The sequence below is a fragment of the Uloborus diversus genome, chromosome 6 (genome assembly GCF_026930045.1).
Source record: "Uloborus diversus isolate 005 chromosome 6, Udiv.v.3.1, whole genome shotgun sequence".
Lineage (NCBI taxonomy): Eukaryota > Metazoa > Arthropoda > Arachnida > Araneae > Uloboridae > Uloborus > Uloborus diversus.
Window position 1 is genome coordinate 146,692,144 of NC_072736.1, and position 15,934 is coordinate 146,708,077.

Consider the following 15,934-nt stretch of genomic DNA (forward strand, 5'->3'; position numbering starts at 1 on the left):
TTAGTTAATGGTTTTCGCCATTTACAACTTCTCATTAACTTTGATGATAGATGTATTCTGCAGTTTACTTACAATGCATATGCATTCATATGTTTAAAAATAGGTACTTATATATTACATGACCAAAAGTGAAGAATGCCTACTTTAACTTTTCTTTCCAGGGTCCCCTGGACCTACCACTATTTGTTGTTTAACCAGTTGGATGGGACCCTGAAGACAGCTCTGATTTTTTTATTCAAATCAGAAGCTGAGCAATCCCAGGTCCAGCACCCCCAGAGGTATCGTTTCACTTTGAGGACTTTGTAACCACAAGAATACTTAACGTCCCCCAATCAACCTTAAAGAAGACGGTGGATCTTTGACCGGCTGGGATTGAACCCGCTACCCTCCAGTCACAAATTCGATGCCTTACTGATCAGGCCACCACAGCTTAGACAACTATTCCAAGCATTTGTAATTTGCTTCATGCTCTACAGAATAAATATAAATGTTCAAGAATCCCTATAAAAATTTTTATGTACAGAAGTTTTAAAGACTTTTTTACCAAAATGTGCACCAATAGCCAAACTACTTTCTTAGCCTGAAATTTTCATTTTATTTTATTTAACATCTATGTCCTACATTTGTTTTAATCATTTATAAACTACATTATTAGAAATTCAAACATGAATCTATCACATAGCTGCAGGCTCTCCCGATTTGTTTGGAAGACTTGCGAATTTTGATACCTTCTCCCAAACTTCTTAATAAAGTAAAAATCTCTCAAGTTTTCATCAAAACAACAAAATTCTTTGTAAAAAGGGATTTTTCAGGAATTTCTGGAAAAATTGCTATGATAAAACAATTGCAAAAACTAAACCTTTTCATACATGAGTATAAAAATTGTATATTTGATCATTTTTAAAACATGTTTATTTTATTTTCCTTCCTTTTAAATGGTTTATCCAAAAAATTGGGTGAAACATTTCCAATTTTTCTATAAACTCCCAAAACTTTTACCATCTGCAAGGAATATTTATTATCACAAACAGGAGAAAAGAAACATATGCCTCTTTTATTACATTGTTTTTTCAAGCCTAAAGGTTGTTGTTTTTTCAAAAAAGTAAAAAAATAGTATTTCAACTTCCAAACCTTGGGTCATGCAGGATTTTCGACTGGCAAATTTGAGTCCTATGCAAGCTTAATTTAAGAAACTCCTACTTGTGTTTTTAAAATACTGCTTGCACTCAAACCTTTATCACTTAATTTCTTCATTCAAAGTTTCCTCAAATTTACACACAAGTCTCACTAATTTTTATCTTTAATGTCTGCAGCTGTGCTATGAATTTTATTAATTATACAGTGAATGCAAGGTCCTCTCCTCTTTAAACATTGCAAGGACCCCCCAAAGAAGAAAAATAACCCTTAAAGCACCCCCTAAAAATTTCCATGACACAGTCAGTGCCCCCCCCCCCCCCCATTTGTGCACCCCTGATAAATGAAATATTTATGTTCTCATTTGAATGAAAACATATTTGTCATCAAGGAGTGTTGAATGAACATCTGTTGTATGTAATGTTTATGAATATGTTGAGGTTAATTATTCGGTTCTTTCATTACTCATCTTCCTGGTACCTAATGATCATTATTAACTGAAATATTTTGTGTGACAAATTATTATTTTATTGTTTTTAATTCCTTTTTGGAGCCTTAAGTTATCTTTATTTATGATAGCAAATTAGTTTATAAAATTGTTTCTTTTTGTTTAGAGAAAGAGAACTAATTAGTCAACAAAATAAACCACTTTTACGGCATGGGCGGCAAGAACGAATGGAAACCTCCATATATCCAAATGTTTATGATGTGTACACTCAGACAAAAATGTCTGCATCCTATATTAGTGGGAAGATGGTATGTGGATTTTTTTTCCCCCTTTAAATATTTTTTATGTAACTGAAAATCATGTTTTACTGTGCAGCATTTTTTCATATAGAAAAATTTTTACTTATATTTTCAAATAAAAAACTTTATCCTCTCTGCATCCACTAATCTACTCAGCAGTTTCATGCACTTCTTATTAAAATAGCTACTGAGTGTCTAGAATCTAGGAGCAGTTGGTTTCTTTGCATAGAATCTTAGGGAGGAAGTACAGTAAACCCTCGCTTAACCGACATCCGCTTAAGCAGATATCCGGTTTAACTGACTGTAATTCACTTAAGTAGGAAATTTGTAAAACAAGTTATTAAAAAAATTTAAATTTCATGCAATGTTTATAAAATAAAAAAAAAATAACTTAAGAAAAGGAAAATACTTTACTAGTGGTATCATACTCTCTTTGCAAACAAAAAATAATTACAAAAAGGTTTTAAAATGTTAGTGAAAGAACAGATTGACTACCGCACTGCTGTGGGAAGGTGCAGTTTGACCACCAACTAGCTAGAAAGGCATAGATCCGGTTTAGAGGCAGAAATGAACACATCTATTAGTTTGCAGGGATGTCGGCTTTTGCAGATGTATGTTAGCCTCTTAATTAAGGAGAGTCACATTCAAATGAGCAGAATACGTGTATCAAATTTTTACGTTTCCCCCTTATTCAAATAGACTCATCTTAATTGGAAGTTTGCCAATTCCATACAATCCCTGGGCAAACTGTAAAGGGCAATATCTGCAAATTTTTGATTTATTTATGTTTCTGATTTTTGTCATCTATTGCACTTTTACTTGATACTAGTGGTACCCACACGGCTTTGCCCGTTATAGAAAAATAAAAAGGTATTTTGGTTCACCTGTCTATTTACAAATGTATGGTGAATTTTCTCGCCAGTTGACTTGTACCCATGTTACGGTTGCACGTTATGATAATTTCGTATCTCGCCAATTGGCTTGTGCCCATGTTACGGTTTCACGTAACGATAATTTCGTAATTTACTCGTCCATCTTATGAGAATTTTGTTCTTAATATTGGAATAGAAAAAGAACCACATCGAATTTTCGAAAAATCGCTTCGAAGTGCACACCCCCATGCTACAAACTAACTTTGTGCCAAATTTCATGAAAATCGGCCGAACTATGGGCGTCACGGAGATCCCGACAGACAGAGATCCGGACAGAGGGACATTCAGCTTTATTATTAGTAAAGAAGAAAATATTACCTCCCTTGCTTATCAGTAGCTTTTAGCAAGTGCATCTCAGTTAAATTTCATTGCATTCTTTAGAAGGGGGTCTATGAGACCGTACCTCCCCTTCAGTGTTACAATTTTCGGCAGTAGTAGACATGGTTCTTAACGTTAGGACCATAGAAATAGGTTCATTTGTATTATCCGTGTCATGAGAAAGAGATACAAAATATTCTAGATGAGGTTGAGAGTTGTTTGAAATGTTCACAAAAGTTACGCAATGATGTTCTAGGAACAATGACGGCTGATTTATTCCTGGCAATATGACGCTATATACTACAGTGGCCGCCACTTATACAGGGCTCCCAAATGGTCCACTTTTCCCGCCAGAGTCCGTTTTTTAGGGTTAAGTCCGCTTTAGACCGTTTTTTAACATTTTGGTTCGATTAGTCCGCTTTTATATTGTTTTTACTCAAAAATCAGATTTTAAAAGTTTGCCATTACGTTAAAAGATACTATACACCCAAACACGCAGCTGCGGCACCTTAACCTGACTTTCCCGTATTATTTTGCTTCGGATTGACGTCATTACTCCTCCTTCAACCGCTGCAGCATGGAAATCCATAAAAAAGAGGTTTGGGGGGAGGAGTTATGACGTCAAATCGTGGAGCAGGATGCTACCGATATTTCTCGGAATTTCAGCCTCACGTTTGCAATAACGAATGAACTTTCCGATCTCGGATCTCGATAACTCGAATATTCCTTTATCTCAAAGTTTTCATTGGATCCGAAGCTCTTGAGACTGTTGTGGAAACTTCCCATAACTCGGAACGTTTTAGCTGGTCTCTTGGGACTTAGAATTGTCGCGCGTTGACTGTAATAGCAACGCTCCTATGAACCACCCCTTTTTAGCCTACTTTCCCAGTAAAAGTCAGAAAAAGAAGAAAAAAGCATGAAAGAAGGCTTAATGCATCTTAAAAATATCGTGAAAAACAAAAAAAAAGTCAAAAATAAATAAAATAATTAAATAAATATTGAAAAATTAAAAATTGGAAAGTAGGGTATTGAGATGGGGAAAAATGTCTGTCGGTCTGTCTGTCTGTCGGTCTGTCTGTCTGTCTGTCTGTCGGTCGGTCTGTCTGTCGGTCTGTCTGTCGGTCTGTCTGTCCCCCCCTAATAACTTTTGAATGAATAGTCCGATTCGAACAAACTTTTTTTTGTTCGAACGATCTCGGCGAGGACACCTCATTCCCATATTTCACTTTTTGATTTGAACTATTTTTTGTTCAATTTTGAACAGTTCAAAAAAACTTAACATTAGCGCCTACGGGGAAATTCAAGGCAAATCCGAACTGTGCGGCGAATTTGCTTCAAACAAGTTTTGTAGGAAAAAGATTTTGATGAAAAACTTGTGTATAAACTATCTTTTTGATTTGAACAATTTTCCGTTCAATTTTGAACAGTTCAAATCCCTTAACAATAGTGCCTACGGGGAAACTGAAAGTCAATGTAGATTCCGTACTTGAAGGCGGATTTACTTCAAACAAATTTTGTTGGAAATAACTCTTGAAGCCAAACTCCAGACTTAGACTCCGAGAATTTAGGGGCACTTGACTCCGACTCCGACTCCTGCGCCCGACAATTAATCGGACTCCGACTCCCCGACTTTGACTCTGACTTCGTAGTTTTGGCAAAAATTTATACACGGTGGACAAATGACTGACTCCGATTCTTAAATATTCGACTCTGACTCCTTTATCTCAAAATGAGATTGACTCTGACTCCGCAGCTATGGTTTTAACTGTGAAATAATTATTGTTGATATGACTTGTTTTTATTTTTACGCTAAAGTTTCAATTTAGGTACTCAGTTTTTGGCGAATAAACTCGAAGTCATTTATGTTTCTACATAAAGATATGCGCAGACGATTTTTTTTTTTTTTTTGACAAAGAAAATTATTTTTTTAAGTTGACATTTTATTGTTTTTTTTTTTTTTTTTTTTTTTTTTTTTTGGTAAGTGCATTAATTCATTTTAAAAAAATGTTTTTTAGCAGCAGGGGAAAAGAAACGATTTTTTTTTTGATATGATGTATTTATTTTAATGAGCTGATTAATTTTATTATTTTCTCGTTTTGAAAGCTGTTAAAGATTTTTTTTTAATGGAAAAAAGTGTATTAGCTGCTTTGTTTAAAAGTTGCTGCTTTTTTTTTTTACGCATAAAATTTTTTTTAGATGAGTGGGGAATATTTTATTCCTAGAAATCAGCTTAAAGTATTTTAAAAATATGTTTGAAAAAAATTTGCGATTTTAGCTATTTTTGAGAATATTGATCAGGTACTAGAAAGTAGTATGGGTATACGGGAAAGTAGGCTCATCTAGTTCTAGACAGAACTTCTTGTTTCCAAATGAGTTCGGAAGTAATCTCGTGGCGCATGCGCCATTTTTTTTTTTTTTTTACAAGCGCATATGTTCGTAAATTTTATGCCCTTGAAAAACCTTGAAAAGTTCCTGAAAAAAAAAAGAGTTCATTTTCCAAGTGCTTGAAAGCCTTGAAACAGTACTTTCAAAACAACTTTCAAAAATCATTACAAGCAATCTAAAGCATACTTTAGATTGCTTGTAATTCTTTTAAAAATATTTCCTCAGTGCAATTTGCTGAACATATCTTCGATATGCAGTGTCGCGAAAAATTGCTTTCGTGTTTAAAGTTTCAATCTTTTTGCATCTTGTAAATATTTTGATGTTTTTTACAATTGGAAGTAATTTTGACATGGTGCTACCTTAGATTAGCTTATTTTTTGTTTAATTTCAATAATTAACGCAGGCATCGCAGCGTTCCTATATTCCTATATTTTCCTATATTTCTGAAAAAGTTCCTATAATTCCTATAATTCCTATATTTTCCTATATTTTCAGTTTCCGATTCCTTTTTTTTTTTTTTTTACTTTTCCCCTCGACTTTTGGCTACCGCCTTTTCCGCGATCCACGTGCAGCCGCCATTTTATCTTTCCTACTGTGCAGGGCTCCCAAATGGTTCGCTTTTCCCGCCAAAGTCCGTGTTTTATGGTAAAGTCCGCTTTAGACTTTTAACATTATGGTCTGATTAGTTCGCTTTTATATTGTTTTTACTTAAACATCAGATTTTAAAAGTTTTTCATTTCATTAAAAGTTACTGTTCTCCCAAACACGCCGCCGCAGCGCGTGTTAAACAAAGTTCGTACGCCCATGAAAAACCTTGAAAAGTTCTTGGGGGGGGGGGGGGAAAGGTCACACACATTTTCTAGTGTTTGAAAACCTTGAAAAAGTATAAAAAGTTTCTTTATTGCTTGAATTTATTTATTGTTTGGATTGTGCTTGTAATTCTTTTAAAAATATTTCATTAGTGCAATTTTCTGAACATATATATTCGATATGATTTATCGCGAAAAATTGCTTTCGTGTTTGAGGTTTCAATCCTTTTGCATCTTGTTAATATTTTGATTCTTTTTACAATCCAAAGTGATTTTGACATGTGCTTACCTTAGCTTAGCTTATTTTTCGTTTAATTTCAATAATTAATGAAGGAATTATTTTGGAAACCATGGCAACATTGAACTTACTCGGCTCGGACGCGGAAAAATGCTTCTCGCTTTTGAAATTTCAACCCTTTTGCATCTTGTAAATATGTTGATGTTTTCCACAATTAGAAGTTATTTTAGTATATGCTAATTTAGTTTAGCTTATTTTTCGTTTGATTTTAATAATTAACGAGGGAAATATTTTGGAAACCATAACAATAACATTGAGCTTATTCGGACTTCGCAGAAAATTGCATCTCGCGTTTGAAATTTCAATCCTTTTGCATCTTGTGAACATTTTGATGTTTTTGGCAATTTGAAGTTATTTTGACGTATGTTTCTATAGATTGGCTTATTTTTCGTTTAATTTCAATAGTTAACCAAGGAAATATTTTGGAAACCATAACAATAACATTGAGCTTATTCGGACTTCGCGGAAAATTGCATCTCGCGCTTGAAATTTCAATCCTTTTGCATCTTGTGAACATTTTGATGTTTTGACAATTGGAAGTTATTTTGACATATGTTTTTATAGATTAGCTTATTTTTCGTTTAATTTCAATAATTAATGAGGGAATTATTTTGGAAGCCATGGCAACATTGAACTTACTCGGATTTCGCGGAAAAATGCTTCTCGCGTTGGAAATTTCAATCCTTTTGCATCTTGTAAATATTTTGATGTTTTCCACAATTGGAAGTTATTTTGACATATGTTACCTTAGTTTAGCTTATTTTTCGTTTAATTTCAATAATTAACGAAGGAAATATTTTGAAAACCATAACAACATTGAGCTTATTCGGAATTCGCGGAAAATAGTTTCAATCCTTTTGCACCTTGTAAACATTTTGATGTTTTTGACAATTGGAAGTTATTTCGACATATGCTACTATAGATTGGCTTATTTTTCGTTTAATTTCAATAATTAACGAAGGAATTATTTTGGAAGCCATGGCAACATTGAACTTAATCGGATTTCGCGGAAAAATGCTTCTCGCGTTGGAAATTTCAATCCTTTTGCATCTTGTAAATATTTTGATGTTTTCCACAATTGGAAGTTATTTTGACATATGCTACCTTAGTTTAGCTTATTTTTCGTTTAATTTCAATAATTAACGAAGGAAATATTTTGAAAACAATAACAACATTGAGCTTATTCGGACTTCGCGGAAAATAATTTCAATCCTTTTGCATCTTGTAAACATTTAGATGTTTTTGACAATTGGAAGTTATTTTGACATATACTACTTTAGATTAGCTTATTTTTCATTTAATTTCAATAATTAACGTAGGAATTATTTTGGAAACCATGGTAACATTGAACTTACTCGGATTTCGCGGAAAATTGCTTTTAATGTTTGAAATTTCAATCTTTTTGAATCATGTAAATATTAAAATATTTTGCCCAATCGAATGTTATTTTCCCATATTCCAACTTAGATTAGCATGTTTTAGGTTTAATTTAGTAGAAAATAAATAAATTTATTTTATGTGAAGCATGCCAACATTGAACTTGGTTCGTGAAAATTTGCTTCTCTGAGCTTTCAATCGTTTTGCATCTTATAAATATTTTTATATTTATGGCAATTAGAAGTTATTTTGACATGCTACGTCAGATTAACTCGATTAAATTTTTACTTAAATAACTAAAAAATTAATATTTTTTGTGTTGTTTAATTCAAGCTTATTTAGTTTTCCAAACATAATTTTGATTATCATTAGCTTATTTTCGGTTATTACTGTTTTTTTGTGTGGGAGGGGGAGGGGTATTAAATTTAAACAATTGAGCGCATAACATTTTAAAGTAGCGTCTGTATATGAAACAAAGTTGAATTATGTAATTATATGAAGTTGAATTTGTACATCATTTCATTGTCATGATGCCTGCTGCTGTTGTTGTCGTGTGCCAAGTAGGCTGGCAATTTGAGGTGCACTGCTTCACTTTTCCAACTGTAGAGTAATTTGGTGTGAAGTCCGACTTCTACAGTACACACATGCCATAAGGACCCGTTTATAGGGGACAAGGACAGGAGAGAGAAAGTACGTCCATGCCCGAGCCGGGATTCGAACCCGGACCTTCCTATTGCAGTCAGACTTCTCTGACCACTAGACAAGACAGGCGGCATGATGCCTGCTAAAGGGGGGAATTTGTCCCCCCCCCCCCCTCATAAAAGTTCAAAGCACTCATAGCCTTGCAATCATGGATTATTTTTTTTAATGTAAGCTTTATGATTCTTGAAAATATACTTTGAATATGAAAATTGCAAAACTATGCCTCATGTGATCTGCTTCTCTTTGTGATTGAGAATTTCAGACATTTTTAGGGAAACTTTCAATACAGTAGATCTGTTTGGTGTGTGATGGATTCATATCGGTGGAGAAGGGATATAAATGCTATTAAAGAAGCATTACAATACAGAAAAACACAAAAATAATTTTAAACTATAGAAAGATGAAGCACAGCTTCATCTATCCTTCAGTGAGACTACCAGCATCCCTGGTTCAATTCAAAATGTATCATTACGCCCATTTAGTTCTATGGAGGCTGCCTTAAGTGCTGCGCTAAGTGCCTCCCCCCCCCCCCTCCCATCCTAATGTTTGTGTAAATAATATTATTCAATGGATAAAAAGATCAGTTGTGCAGAAGGTGATAAAGGAATTGTATCATTAAAAATCAGTATTATGGTTAACAAATTATTTTCAGGGATTTAGCAGCAGGCAGCTAATTTGCCTTTTGATGCTTCCTTGTGTTTAAATGAATGGTCCTCTCAAGATCCTCTTTTTAATCCTAACTGGTCCTCTTTAGTCCTCTTTTTGATTGAAATTGGTCCTCTTTTACCCTTTTCTAAAACTAAAATGTGTTGGGAGCCCTGCATTAGTTTCTAGAAAAGTGAAATTTTATCTGCACAATTGCATTCGATCCTCATTGATTTGGAGGCTTTGGTATGAACTTAAAGAAACAGTTTTGATTACTAAAATGCAGTTTCCTAACGACTTCTCATTTATTTATTTTGAAGTAATTTAAAAACCTATTTTAACTTAAATTTTCCAAAATGCATGTTTTTGTAAACAAGTGCAAGATTCTATTTATTAATTTTTTTTATAAAAGTAGTAAAAACTAACCCCCCCCCCCCCCCTCACTTTTTGTACTTTAAAACTTTGGGACAGTGGTGGCCACCAAGTTTTTTAGGTCTGGATTATTTTGCTTTAATGACCAAATATTTCTAAATCAAATATATATTTTACTGGGTGTCCTTCAAAGTCATGGGAAATCATGGATTTCAACTATGATCGAATTTGGTACTGAAAAGTCAGGATTTTCAGGGGGGGGAAATGGTCAAAAAGTATCATATCAGAGATTTTTCTGAAAAAAAAAAAAAAAACACAGTATACATTTAAATTTTTAATTTGCATACATTTAAATTTTTACCTGAACACTTTTTTCTAGAAAAGAAAAGGAAATTCACAATTTCTTTTTCACAAAAATAAAGAAAATTCACAAAAAATATTTTGCTTTTTCGCATAACGGGGACTTAAAAAATGAAACCTGGATTGACCCCTGATATTACTGTGACATGTGACTTTGATTTCAGCATAGCACATGTTTCAACAACTTATAAAACTTTAAGTTTGGCTTTTACTGCATTGTCAAGTGATAACATAAATTAGAACAGAACTTCACAAATTTCATTCTACTGCACAGCTTGCCCATCGAAGTATCGGATCATGCAAAATCTTTCATTAAAAATTAGATTAGTGACACAACTATTTTAAGAAAGATTTGTGTTCATCTACAAAAAGTTTCGTCTATTTTTTTTTTATTTTTAAAGAAGTATGCCTTAATATGTTTTGTACAAATTACAGTTTTACGCTCTTTTACTGTTTGTAAAATTGATTTTGTGTGTATTTTTAGACTTATTTATGCGTATGTATTGCACTTATGTCAGGTAGTGTAATTACATGTTTTTAATCGAATAGTAGTATTGCATTTTGAAAAAAAATGTCATACTGGCGAGCTTTGTTATCGAAATTCCTGTATATCCTTTTTTTTTTCAAAATATTCCTATATTATTTCGAAAAATTCCTATATTGTTTGCAGAAAATTCCTATATTTTCCATCGAATTCCTATATTTTTTTCAGAAAATTCCTATATTTTCCTATATTTTTGTTGGTAAATGTCACTTCTATCCCTGTTAACGATGGAATTAGTTTGGAAATCATGACAACATTGAACTTACTCGAACTTCGCGGAAAACTGCTTCTCGCGTTTGAAATTTCAATCCTTTTGCATCTTGTAAATATTTTGATGTTTTTGACAGTAGGAAGTTATTTTGACATTTTCTACTTTAGATTAGCTTATTTTTCGTTTAATTTCAATAGTTAATGAAGGAATTAGTTTGGAAGCCATGACAACATTTAACTTACTCGGACTTCGCGGAAAACTGCTTCTCGCATTTGAAATTTCAATCCTTTTGCATCTTGTAAATATTTTGATGTTTATGACAGTAGGAAGTTATTTTGACATATATTACTTTAGATTAGCTTATTTTTCGTTTAATTTCAATAATTAACGAAGTAATTATTTTGGAAACCATGGCAACATTGAATTTACTCGGACTTCGCGGAAAATTAGTTTTAGTGTTTGAAATTTTTCAAACACTTTTTTCATCATGAAAATATTAAAATATTTTGCCCAATCGAATGTTATTTTCCCAAATGCTATCTCAGATTAGCATGTTTTATGTTTAATTTAGTATAAAATAAATAAATTTATTTTATGGGAAATATGCCAAAATTGAACTTGGTTCGTGAAAATTTGCTTATCTGAGTTTTCAATCGTTTTGCATCAAATAAATATTTTTATAATTTTGGCAATTTGAAGTTGTTTTGACTTGCTACATAAGATTAACTCGTTTTAATTTTTATTTAAATAACTAAAAAATTAATAATTTTTTGTTTTTAATTCAAATTTCTAGTTTTGCTAACTTAATTTTAATTATTATTAACTTATTTTCGGTTATTACTGTTTTTTTATAGGGGGGGGGGGATATTAAATGTAAACAATTGAATGCATAACATTTTAACTTAGTGTTTGTATTTGAAACAAAGTTGAATTGTAAAATTTTATAAAGTTGAATTTATATACATCATTTCATTGTCATGATGCCTGCTAAAGAGGGGAATTAGTCCCCCCCCCCCCCCCATAAAAGTTCAAAGCACTCATGGCAATGCAGTCAGGGAGTTTTTTTTTTTTTAATCTAAGCTTTATGATTCATGAAAATTGCAAAACTATAGTTATATGAAACTGTTGAAGATGGGAACAAAATTAGAAACTTAGAAAAACAACAAGAGAATAACGTTTTTTTGTTTGGTTTATGATTGGCTATTAAAAAGCATTACAAGACAGAATAACATAAAAATAATTTCAAACTAAATAAAGATGAAGCGCAGCTTCATCTATCCTTCAGTGAAACTACCAGCATCCCTGGTTCAAGTCAAAATGTATCATTAATGTAATGGCTGCCTTAAGTGCCCCCCCCCCCCCTCATCCAAATATTTGTGTAAATAATATTATTCAATGGATAAAAAGATCAGTTTCACAGGTGATAAAGGAGTTGTATCATTATTATAGTTAATTAACGAATTATCTTCACGAATTCAGCAGCTGGCAACTAATTTGCCTTTTGGTGCTTCCCTGGGTTTAACTATAAGTGGTCCTCCCAAGGTCCTCTTTTTGATCCTAACTGGTCCTCTTTAGTCCCCTTTTTGATTGAAAATGGTCCTCTTTTAGCCTTTTCTGAAGCTAAAATGTGTTGGGAGCCCTGCTTATATGAATCACGTTTGTTTTAAACAGTTTTGATTCCATAAAGCAGCTGATTCAATAAAGCGACTAATTCAATAAAGCGACTAATTCAATAAAGCGGCTAATTCAATAAAGCAGGATTTATTTATGTTTTTGACAGTTTGATTTGCTCAAAGCGGTTGATTCAATTAACCACTGATTGAATTAACTGGGGTCCACTGTAATAGTTAAGATGCTGACAAAATTTTCCCTTAATGTGATTTCTGGATCAATTTTCCTGGTATTGAAGTGTTCCGTTTATATTAAACAACTAAAATGAAACTATTATTAGGTAACAGATTCATTTTTATTCCAAGTAGTAAATTTTTTACTACAGCAAATGATTTCTTTTGAACGATCTTAATGCTCTAGTTAAATTTCCTCAGAAAAGGTATATTTCAATTCAAAATTAAAAAAAAAAAAAAAAATTCCGTGCTAACAAAAATTTAAAGAAAATCTTTGAAAAAATTGTAGGAACATATCTTACTTACATGATTCTTAAAAAATTTGAAAATAGAGCGGTCTCTGAGACCTCACATTCCCTATTAAGGGTTAAGTTCTCCTCTGTTAGGAGTTAAGAAAAAAAAAAAAATTCCCTATATTCAACTGCCAACAGTTGTATTACAATGAGAAAAGCTATTGTATTGAAACTGTTATGAATAAATTGTTTATTTTCTGTTTTCACCCATTTTACAAGCTTGGTGGTATTTTCACCCTGTTGGTGAGATGATTCAACATTACAGATTTTTGTATTTTTATTTATTTATGAATTCTATTTTTGTTTTACTTATGTAAATGTTTTAAATTTTTTGGTAACTTTGAAGAATAAAATTCCCCTCTCAGCTTATACAGTGAAACCTCCCTTAACGGACACTCCCGAATAACGGACACCTCCAATTAACGGACATTTTTGCAAGTCCCAGTCCCTCAATATAGGCCATTCCATGTAATTCACTCTGAATGACGGACACTCCGAATAACGGACAGTTATTTCACAAAAAAATTCCCATGCGATCCTAGCACTTCCGGGTTTTTTTCTTTTCACAGAATATCTTAGTAACTGCTTGCCTTACAAAGCTTTTCATCCTCCACAACTGATATCCCCCCCCCCCCGTCATTTCCTTATCACTGTTTCTTGGAATCAAAAGGGTGGTAATGGGCAGAGGCAGCGATTGGGGCTTAAAAGTTGGGGGCAGAAAAAAAAAGAACTAAAAGACATAGTACTTTTTGCGGGCAGCAAAAAATGAAAAAAAAAGTCATAATTTTGTTACGGCTAGTTTTGAGAGTATTGAAGCAGATAAGTGAAAACTGATGTCGCTCTAACAATTAACGTACGTTTTTCTTAAGATTTTAATGAATTTTGTACACAATAACTGTTCAAAAGTTAAGATAAAAAAGAGGAAACTGAGCGCTTTCTAACTGGGGCTCTCGGGAGATGCAATTGAGCAGACCGGCGCCGGTAATAGTCGGCTTTATGGTGCCATGGTTTCGTTGGGTTGTTTAATTTTTAGACATGAAAAAGATTTGCCCATATTCAAGGTCATATTGCCAACTGTCAATCATGCAATAGTGATACTCGAGATAAAATAAATAAATTAACCATAAAAAGTGTGTGTGGGAGGAGGGGGTTGCTCCGCCGAATCGCCGCCGTTGGTAAGGGGATATTCATACCCTGAGATGAATTGAGAGGCAAGCGAACCTACTTTTCATGCAGCAATCGTAGCTTTGCAGTTGCAAACTTTCATAAAGGCGTGTTGATTTAGTTGATTTTTTTGTGTGACAATATTATTTGAGTTTTAAAATGGCAACTAAAAGAAAGAGACTGACATTGAAAGAAAAAATTAATGTTTTGGATGTTGCCGAAAAAGAAAAAATAAGTGTACGTTGTCTTGCCGATCGTTTTCAAGTTGGGAAAACTCAAATCAGCGAAATTTTAAAAGATAAAGACGAAATTAGAAAATTGTGGACTGTGAGTTGGAATGAAAATTTAAAAAATGTAAAGTTTCGCAAAACAGAAACCAGTGAAATCGACGAGGTTGTCATGAAATGGTTCAGAGCTGCTCGTGCAAAGAACGTCCCAATAAGCGGGGTATTACTCCAAGAGAAAGCCAGAGAAGGCGGGAAAACTTTATGGATAGACTCTTTTAAGGTGTCAGATGGATGACTTGAAAAATTCCGAACACGGCACAACATTTCTTTTAAATCCATTTGTGGCGAAGAGAAGTCCGTAGACCCAGCTCATGTCATGGATGGATAGAGAAATTGAAATCGGTGTGTGAAGGATGTGATGAGAAAAATATTTTCAATGCGGACGAAACTGGTCTTTTTTATCGCATTCTTCCAAACAAAACCTTATGCTTAAAGGGAGACAAATGTAGCGGAGGAAAGATATCTAAAGAACGTCTCACTGTTTTGCTGTGTTTTACGGCGAGTTTGAAACTCCTCTTGTTATCGGAAAAGCGAGAAAACCGAAATGTTTCAAAAACATTGATGTAGATAAACTTAGGGTGTCCTGGAAATAAAATAAAAAAGCGCGGATGACGACTGAAATAATGAAAGATTGGTTAGTGGATTTGGATGAAAGGATGAAGAAGAAAGCTAGAAAAAGAATTCTCTTTCTGGATAATGCCACATATCATCCTGATGACTTAAAATTGCAAAATGTTAAGTTAGAATTTTTGCCACCGAACACCACCTCTGTATTACAACCCTTGGATCAGGGTATTATTCGGAGTTTTAAGGTAGGTTACAGAAAGCTTTTACTCAGGCACATTCTTTCGCAGATTTCTTCGTGTAAATCTAGTGAGAAGAATTAGCAAAATCTGTAACAGTTTTGGATGCTGTTTCGTGAATCACGTCAGCTCTCAAAAAAGTGGAACCTGGGAGCGTTTCAAAATGTTTTAAAAAGTCAGGATTTTCGTTCAGGAGTGAAATGATACCTGACAGTGCACATTAGGAGGAGCAGAAGAGGAAAAATAACTTAATGAGCTACTGGTTCATTTGGATTCAAAAGTCAGTGCTGAAGACTACATTCAAATTGATGAAGACTTGTGGATTGAGGAAGAGAACTTGAACACTACAAATTTCATTTCTCACAACACAACTGAACTATGTGTTCTTTCTGACGATGATGAAGATGAACTTCCTGTGATTGAAAATGATGTTTGCGCAATTAGAGACTTTTCGGAAGCACTGAAATACAGTAAAGAATTGAAAAACTTTTTCCTGAGCAAAGATGACACTGAAGGACTTGCTAAGGTAAATTGAATAAATATTTATATTGAGAAACAGGCTTGTAATGCAAAAAAGAGATGTCAAACTGTTTTAACTGATTACTTTAATTTATTAAATGCTTTTTAAGACAAGTGTGTGCTGTCAGTATACCTTTATTAAGAAAAAACAGATTAGTTACGCTTGACGTAAAATGTCGAAAACCTTTCG

The 15,934-nt window shown here is 33.3% G+C and overlaps 1 protein-coding gene across 1 annotated transcript in view; it reads left to right on the plus strand.

Moving 5' to 3' along the window:
• LOC129224039 (activating signal cointegrator 1 complex subunit 3-like) overlaps positions 1 to 15,934 on the plus strand; it is a 108,629-nt gene that overhangs the window by 13,931 nt on the left and 78,764 nt on the right. The window contains exon 7 of the mRNA XM_054858436.1: positions 1,749 to 1,890. Within this exon, the coding sequence (XP_054714411.1) occupies positions 1,749 to 1,890 (142 nt within the window). The remainder of the gene's footprint in view (positions 1 to 1,748; positions 1,891 to 15,934) is intronic.